The sequence below is a fragment of the Brassica napus genome, chromosome A2 (assembly GCF_020379485.1).
Source record: "Brassica napus cultivar Da-Ae chromosome A2, Da-Ae, whole genome shotgun sequence".
NCBI classification, from domain to species: Eukaryota; Viridiplantae; Streptophyta; class Magnoliopsida; order Brassicales; family Brassicaceae; genus Brassica; species Brassica napus.
Window position 1 is genome coordinate 4,770,118 of NC_063435.1, and position 9,554 is coordinate 4,779,671.

A 9,554-nucleotide genomic window follows, 5' to 3' on the forward strand; every position below is an offset into this window, starting at 1 on the left:
TTTAATATGCTTATACTACTCTATGAGCATAGTGTTTGTAGATCATCACTCCAAAAGTTGGTGTGATTAGCAAAGTATTCCCGAAGTATATTACTTTTAAAACTAATGTAATCTCCTCAATTCGATATACGTATTACGCTGGGAATACAATTTCATCAAAAGGAAGAATACAGCATCATTACAAACAAAAAGAACAAAGCAAATTGTAAACTTTTTTTTTTTGAACACTAGCAAATTGTAATGAAAAGGATGGAAATGGCGCCAAAGGCCAAAGCATTGACATGAACAGTGAGTCCACAAGACGCGCGAGTTGTGTCTTTCTTTTCGCTTTAAGTAAATAATATAATCTAGAAAAGAGATAAAAGAAATAAAATGAAATGGTATTGGAGTGGTCAAAGAATGACGAAAAGATTAGGAACTCCAGCCAAAGTTTGTAATAATTGGATACAGAATACAGGGGACACGCGTCGTCTTTTTGGACCATCACCAATTATTCCACCTTCCTTGCATTAACTTGATGGTTTTTTTTGTCAACCCAACCTTAATGGTCTCAATACTAAAACAAAGTTACAAAGTTAATGTGACAATAACAAGTAACAGACAAATCACAGTTCATAGAAACTAACTCCAAAAAATAGAGGCTTTCGAATGAAATGCAGATTGAAAAAATGCAGATCAACCCGAAATACAAATACAGATTAAATACAGATCAAATACATATCATCAAAGAGTGTTCAATCTAGTAAAATCAAACCAATTAAAATTAAACCGAACCAAAATAGAAAATAGAATTGAATTCGGTAATCTGAACAAGAATAATCTGCATGCAGAATAGACTGTAGATAAAGTGATATGCATGCAAATATTGAAAGGCAAAAAAAAATACAATACAATGTACATAACATGGTTTGTATTTATCCTGCATGTATTTTGCATTTCCTTCAGACTCAGAGTTGTTCAATTAGGATTATTCTTTCATCGATGAAATAATGATCCGGATTGTTTCTATAGAACAAAACAACTTCGACCATGTTTGTTGTTTACACTTTTTCGGTTATGATTGGTAAATTTTGGAATAATAAAGAGAAAATAAAAAAGTAAAGAATAGAGTAAATGTTAAAAAAGTAGAAAAAAAAGGAAATAAAAACCACCGAAAAGTGCATTTTTTTTTGTAAATTCAAGAGTAACTTTTATAGTGCTTTTTCACTAAATCAACAGTAAAAGAGTAGTAATGATAGTTTACTGGATTTAGAACTTTTTAGTTGAATTCAGAGTAAAATAGTTTTACACTAAAATATTTAATCTAGAGGGTCCGAATGGTAACCGCGGTTTTGGTAATAAAAGCGGTGCGGAATTGAAGTGCGGTACGGTCCAACTGCGGTTCGTGCGGTTTATGGAATAGGTGCGGTTTTGATAGAATTAGCGGTGCGGATTTGTGTTTGATTGGTGAAAATATAATATGCGGAATTGAAAAAGTTAAAATATAAATATTATAAAGGAAACATATCATTATAACTAACATAACTAAAAAATTTAAATATTAACAAATATTTTTAAGTGCACATGATTTATTTTAAATTTAAATTAAAAACTCGAGTTTGATATTGAACCGAGTCATTGACTTATGACGAGTTTAACTGATTTTTGACCAATTTTCTAGTTCGATTTTGTTGTAATTATTTTCACATTATTAATATTTATGATTTTAGTTTGTTTGTTTTCTGTTTTTTTTATAATAAATTAAACAAAAAGGAAAATGTTTTGGATTTAATTTGTAAAAATAAAAAGATATTAATTTCATAAAGTATTTTAGATGAATTAAATCTATATTTTTGAAAAAGTTGTAAGCTAATAAAGTAAAATATATTATTTAAAATAAATCAAGGGGAATTTTAAATATTAGAACTATTTTGAAATAACAATTCTAATATATATAATATTCATTAATTACTAATAAAGCATTTTGAAAATAAAAAATACAATTAAAAATGTAAATAAAGTGGTAAATAAAATAAATAAAAACTAATATTTAATACTTTAATTTTCTCATAACATATGTAGAACACTATCTTTTGCTTTCTCATTTGTACAAATGAAATAGATTAAGCATTTTAAATTACTACGTAAATTTATTGTCATGTTTTAATAATAAAAAGAATATCTAGCTTCAAAACCAAAGCAATTGTGAGACACGTTACTTACATATTACAATGATAGTATTAGATGTTTTACCAAAAAAAAAAAATGATAGTATTAGATGATATAAAATATTTATATCAATAAAATAACATAAAAATAAAAGCCATCAAGTGCGTTATTGGTTGGACCGCTGGTCATGGCCTGCTTTGATAATTCAAGTGCGTTATTTGTTTTAACACGAACAAACAAAAAACAGTTTTTGACAAGTGCGTTATTTTCAGAAAAACGCTTTTGATTTATGTTTTGTGTTGATTGGTGACATCTGCGGTTTTTCTGTCCCATCATAACAAATACGCACCGCGAAGGTGTTCCCATTCATAACCAGAATGACTATATAGTTACACCCTTCATTTGTTATCAATAAATTAATATTACTAGTGATGAGAACAAACGAAAAAACAGTAATTTTATATCCAAAATATCACGATATGTCCAATTTATATCCAGTTTATGTGACCGTGAAAAATATATATATACTTTTTAAAATTTCAAATAACATATATGTTATTTACTTTTTAGGGGAAAATATACACTAGTCATTATATCGACTGCCATCAACTGTTTTTACTATAGAGAATTTTACGTGCATGATATTTAAAAAAAAGATATTTTTATACAAAAAATATTTTCTACAAAATTATTGTTAAATAATTTTATTATAAAAAATTAAATAATACAATTATTTAATTAATTTTTCTTATTAAAAATAATTTTGTAAAAAATGTATAACTTTATAAATTTTTATTATTTAGTAAAATTTACAAAATTTAATTAAATAATAAAATTTTAATTTTATATAAAAGCTATATTTTAAATGTTTCGATCTTATCACAATAATAAAAAAAAATATATATATATATATATTGTGTTGTATAATTCAAATTCAACATTAGTGTTTTAGTCGTGTTATTTTCGATTAATCATGTAGCCTATGTGTTCTTGTAATAAGAAGGTATTCCAAATCGCATGAGAAAATATCATTACACTAGTTTTGGATTAAATAAACTAACTCAAAATGATTAAAATATTTAGCTGAGATTACTAAACCTCATTAATCTATCAAATTTTTCATAAGATTTCTAGTTTTGAATTATGTTGATAAAATTACAAATAATTATCTTCTTATTTTAAATTATTTGGTTTTTCTATGCGTATATGATGAATGCTTGATCTTGATAAAGATCAAATTCTATTGATAATGCTCGGTTTTGAAAATAAAATAACATCTGAATTTATTTTGGAAGTGCTTCCCAACTTGCATACATTTAATATATATATAATAATTAATTATATATTTTCTCAAACATTCACCGTATGTGTATGTTAATACGTAGACCGTTCGTCCTTCCACGACACAAATTTTAAAGAAACACAAAAGAGAAATAAAATAAATGAAAACGACTAAAATTGAAATTTAAAAGATGGAAAGTGACGTGAGATCAGTCGCCGCCCAGTTCATCCCATCAAAAGCTTCCACTTGCCCTTTTGCTGTCTTCCTCTCTCTCTCTTTGTCTCATTACTATTTTCTTTCCTCTTTACTGTTTTTTTTTCTTATAAACATTTTACAGAAATGTGACTCACTGACTCTTCTGCAGCATACGGTGACAACACTGAGGGACTCATTTTCTAATGTTTTATCAGTCTAAATATATGTACCAATAATCCTTTTAGTGAAACGTTATGTAATGAAGATCGTAATCTTTTTCCATTTAATTGTAAGATGCATAAATATAAAGTATGTGTTTTTATGTAGATGCTCATACATGCGACATTCTAAGGCTTCGAATGGTAACCAGCTTCCCGCACCGCCCCGCAGTTAACAGTAACAAAAATCTTTATATATACCATATATCTATATATTTTTATAACTGTTAGAACCGCACCGCTTGTCCCGCACCGCTCAACCCGCAGTCACCATTCGGAGCTTTATTTTATATGATACGTGGTCTCTGCATGTGATTCTTTACCAAAAGATTTATCAAAATAATTAGTTTTAGCTTCCGAATATAGAGCACATAGTCTCGACGCTCGTGCTTTCTCTCTCTTACATTTCCTCACTCGTCTCTCTCATCTTGACCTCTATATCTGTGTCTTGTCCTCTCTCTTTCTCTATCTATCTCTCGAGTCTCAAAACCCTTGAGGGAAGAGCTAAAAAGACGAGAAACCTTCCACTATTCCCAAAGTCGTGAAATCAGCAGAGATATTCTCTTTATTTCTCTCTCTCACCCATCCAAAAAACTTCACGAGTCCCCAAGGAAAGAAAAAAAAACTCTATTTCCAAAGATGAAGAACAATAACAACAAATCTTCTTCTAGCTATGATTCTTCTTTGTCTCCTTCTTCTTCATCTACTTCCCACCAGAACTGGCTCTCATTTTCTCTCTCTAACAACAATAACTTCAACTCTTCCTCAAACCCTAATCTCGCCACCTCCACATCTGATCATCATCATCATCCTCACCCTTCTCACGTATCTCTCTTTCAAGCTTTCTCCACAACTCCAGGTCTCCCTCTATCTCAATCTAAATAGGGTTTTGTTTTGTGTTTATTGTCTTTTACAAGTTTGTATGAATTAGGACAGACCAACTTTGTGTTCTGTTGCACTTAGACCAGTTTCTTACCCTTTTTGATTAAATAGAACTCTTTTTTACTTATTTAGACGTTGCATATTTAACCTACTCCTTATATTTATCTGTTTTACCTTTTTGTTATGTGTGGATTAGTCAAATCAAATCTGATAATTCCTCCAGTCTATTAGATCTACCTCACAAAAGAAAAAAAAAATTAATACCTATTTTATTTTGTATAGAATCTTTCACTAGATATTGTCCCCTTCAAAGTAAAACATTATTTACAACAATACCCTAGTAAATGAAATCAATTTTCAGTTCACCGGCACGATGAGTCACCGGGAACTTCCAGCGGCGATGCCACAGCGGCTCTTTCCATGTACCCCGGCGGTCCAAAACTCGAGAATTTCCTCGGCGGTGGAGCCACAACGACGACGACAGGACAAATGCAACAAGGTCAATCTCTTGGCGGCGTTGTCTTCTCTTCTAACGTAGAGCAGCCACGTCATCCTCCGTCGGCCGCCGAGATCTATGACTACGAGCTCAAATCCATAGCTGCTAGCTTCCTCGGGAACTATTCAGGTGGACATTCATCGGAAGTATCTAGCGGACAAAAACAACAACATAACCCTCCAACTGCCACAGAGGCTTCCCCGACGCCAAAGAAGAATGTAGAGAGTTTCGGACAACGTACTTCGATTTATAGAGGGGTCACAAGGTGCGTTTGACCAATTATTTGTGGTCTTTAAATAATGAGACGATAGTCTAACATTCTTCGTACTAAGTATGTGCTTAAATACGTAAATGCATGTCTTTATTGCAATGATGATATTTAACTAACTAGTGAAGTAATGTAACAGGCATAGATGGACTGGAAGATACGAAGCTCATCTATGGGATAACAGTTGCCGAAGAGAAGGCCAAAGCAGAAAAGGAAGACAAGGTACACTTTCGTCTATAATGCGCTAAGTTGATGTTTACTATAATGCGCTTTTTTCTAATATGTACTTCTACTTTTTTACCTATGATGGCACGGCCAGAATCTAACGTCGCTTTTAATTTTGTGTGTTTGCATTGCATCTTTGACTTGGAATCATTACCCAACCGTGGGCGATCTGAAATTTGCAATGATTCTTAAATGTTCTGCAGTGTATTTAGGTGAGTTTCATTAAATTCTCATGACTAATTTATTTCGTCATCATATATTTACTGCTGTTCACCCTTTTCGATTAAATTCTCTTCTGAAATGTTATCATTCTCATTCAAGTTTATATAAATTTGAAAACATATTTTGTTATGTTCAGGTGGTTATGACAAGGAAGACAAAGCTGCTAGAGCTTATGATCTTGCAGCTCTTAAGTATTGGGGTCCTACAACTACTACGAATTTCCCGGTAAATCTCTCTCTCTCTCTCTCTCTTTATAGGATTTTCGATATAGTATTATATGTTTTGCTATGTTTCTCAAGAAATACTTGTAATTAGATATCGAATTATGAGCCTGAACTTGAAGAGATGAAACACATGACTCGACAAGAGTTCGTTGCTTCTCTGAGACGGTAACAATTCATTTGAGATATGTTTTTCTTATTATTGTTGAAAGAAAATCAGATATATTTTCTAACCAAGTTACATTTTTATTTATTATAGGAAAAGCAGTGGGTTCTCTAGGGGTGCATCCATGTACAGAGGTGTTACTAGGTCCGTTTAAATTATAATCTGTTGATTTTTTCGTTCTTCATCATATATATTTAGTTCTACCAATTTAATTGATATATTCATAAAATAATTTGATTTTATTATAACAATAATGCAGACATCATCAGCATGGTCGATGGCAGGCACGAATTGGAAGGGTTGCGGGAAACAAAGACCTTTACCTTGGCACATTCAGTGAGTCCCATTTCAGTATATTCATGAGTCTGATAAAAAAAAAAGGTTGTTGTAGCATCTAACTCGCATCTTCAGGCACTCAAGAGGAGGCTGCAGAGGCTTATGATATAGCGGCTATTAAGTTCCGAGGGCTAAATGCAGTAACCAACTTTGATATCAGCCGCTATGATGTCAAGTCGATCGCTAGCTGTAACCTCCCCGTGGGTGGGCTAAACCCTAAACCATCTCCAATAACCCCAGCACCTGACAAACAAGTTGATATATCTCCATCTGATCCTCCATCTCTGACCACACCATCACTCACCTTCAACGTGGCAACACCGGTTCATGACCATGAAGGAGCCTTTTTCCACACCGGAATACCTATCAAACAAGACCCAGCTGCCCATTACTGGTCCAACGTTTTTGGATTCCCGCCAAACCTGAAAACCGAGACCCGACCAATAGCAACCTTTGGTTCGGACCTTCACAGCACCTCTCCGGGGTTTACTGTTATGCCGGTAATGCAAGACGGAGGAAACAACTTTGGTGGTGGGTTTGTTGAGTCAGAAGGGTATAATAACAATCATTCAGCTGCATCAAGTCCTGTCTCAGCAATTCCTCTGCCCTCAACGGTAGATAACAGTAACGAAGGATATGGTGGGAACATAAATTGGATAAGTAACAACACTTCAAATTCTTACCAAACTGCCAAGTCAAATCTCTCCGTCTTGCAGACTCCGGTTTTTGGATTGGAATGAGCTCTCAAACTTATCTTAGTGAGTACCAAAGAAAAGGTTGTAGGATAATAAAGAACGGCGTTGTTTGAAATGGGATATTCTCTTGTTAGATTATTTAAGTAGTTTTCTTAAAGATATTTTCAAGTTTTTTCACTTTTATGCTTGTCTATTGACCAAGAATTTTGCGGGGATCTGACAGTACTAACTCTTTGTGTTTAATGGCTTTATGGGTTCCTTTTTCTCTTTTCAGAGCTTCTATTTACTTTTTTTTTTTCACTTTTTTTTTGTGTGGACAACATGAATTATTGAAGGTGGAACGATGTGTATATAAATGAAAAAAAATCGATCTTCAAGTAACTTAAATCTAGTCTGCATGGCATTGTTTCGCCATATTTCTGTGTCATTATAATGTCTCTGAGAATGCGCAACATATTATATAAATGTAAAATATATACATTTGGTAACTAGTAACTTTGTTATCTTATATATGTCTCTGTTTAACGTGAAGTCGGTATACCTCTATGTTCTTAATTCATTCTCCAAATTCAATTACTCATCCAAATAATGACAGTAAAAGGCTTGGAAATTTGATCCATAGCAAATTGTTGCCCTCTCTCAAAACAGAACATAGCTTGTAAGCGAATTGGTATTTTCATTTGATGCTACACTTACACCACTCCATTTTGTTTTAACACACACCTTCGTTTTACAAATAGTTTCTTTTCGTTGTAAAGTTTGCAGACCGTATGTGAGCCTAAAGTTTCTCTTTGAAAGACGTGTCAGAATTTACTTGAATTTGCCATCCTTTTGTACGTCACTATTGTCATCTTAACAATTTGCAAGTCACTGCATACACGTATATATATATATATATGCCAGAGTTAGTTGGGCCATTATCATTGGGTATTTTCCTATGCAATGACAGTCGCATAGTTGAGGGTAAAGCATTTGTCTGATAAAAGTTTTTAGATGGTTGTGGTAATTGAAATGTTTGTTACTATAATATACATACGGTTGATTCACTTAATGTTGTCATTGTGGTCGGAAGACCAATTTCTTGTATTTTAGTAGTTAGAACTAATAACAACTAAATTAACCTTTTGGATTATATTAAGATAATAAGATGTTGTAGGATACTTTTCTTTTTTTGGTGTAAATGTTAAATTTTACTAGAAAGGATGAGCTCAGGTTAAAGCGAGGTTTATATCACATCCGAAGATTCATCACCACAGCTCAAGATATTTCATCATCGCTCATCCTATAAATGTTGTAGGATACTTTTCAACGTACGCTTCCATTTCATTTAGGCTCCTATTGCGTTAACGTTTGTATCTATTTTATATTAACGTGTATATTTTCCCAATGACCCACGATTAATATTAAACAAAATTTAATAGTAAGTTATGTTTTTTTAACACATGTAAGTTATGTTATAATTGTAATTTGTAAATGTCAAGTGCAAACTGAAAATAAATTTCAAAATATATTATAAGAAACAATATACTGCGATATATACGATCATAGCTTCACAATAAGTGAACAGTTATCCGGTCAAAAAAAAACTCAAAAAAGTGAGCGTCTCACTCTCTGAGAAAAGTTTAATCAATGTTGTAGTCGAATACATTAGAAAATTTATAATCTAGCAAAACTTTGCAAGACACTCAAAAGAAAATATACTACCTCTTCTCCTAGATGCATTTTTGTGTTTTACACATATTAAAACTAAATATAAATACATCATTTTCTTCGTATCTATTTCCATTAATTGACTATTTTTTATAGTTTACCATATTAACTACTAAATATTGCATAAAATGTAAAATATATCTAAAAATATGATCAACATCCAAAATAATAAACAAGTTTATCAACAAAAAAATATTCTATACTTTCAAAACGCGAATCAAAATCTAGTTTTATTTTAAAATATTATTTTTTTAGAAGCTGACGAGGAGTACTGGAGAATATAAATTCAAAATCATAACGTCGCATTTGTTGATAAATTTGAAGACTATACAGAAATTAACATCTATATTATTAAAAGGGAAGCAATCTTGAAAAATCTACTTATAAAAGGTTGTTAGATCCTTTCACTAGATTATTAATATTTTGGTCTTATCTTAGATTTATATTAACAATATATTACTATATATTTCTTTAACAATGATTTAATCAA

The 9,554-nt window shown here is 31.7% G+C and overlaps 1 protein-coding gene across 2 annotated transcripts; it reads left to right on the top strand.

Annotated features, from left to right (window-relative positions):
* The first annotated feature begins 4,212 nt into the window (after positions 1 to 4,212).
* LOC125583608 (AP2-like ethylene-responsive transcription factor AIL5) lies at positions 4,213 to 7,621 on the top strand. 2 transcript variants are annotated; one of them, XM_048750838.1, is made up of 9 exons: positions 4,213 to 4,702; positions 5,087 to 5,486; positions 5,629 to 5,711; positions 5,918 to 5,926; positions 6,073 to 6,161; positions 6,252 to 6,325; positions 6,417 to 6,467; positions 6,583 to 6,659; positions 6,735 to 7,621. In XM_048750838.1, exons 1-9 carry the CDS (start codon positions 4,483 to 4,485, stop codon positions 7,397 to 7,399), a joined length of 1,668 nt encoding a protein of 555 aa, XP_048606795.1. In that variant the 5' UTR covers positions 4,213 to 4,482; the 3' UTR covers positions 7,400 to 7,621. The 2 variants fall into 2 exon arrangements, with proteins under 2 accessions (XP_048606795.1, XP_048606803.1); XM_048750846.1 differs by lacking the exon at positions 5,918 to 5,926.
* The last annotated feature ends 1,933 nt before the right edge of the window (positions 7,622 to 9,554 follow it).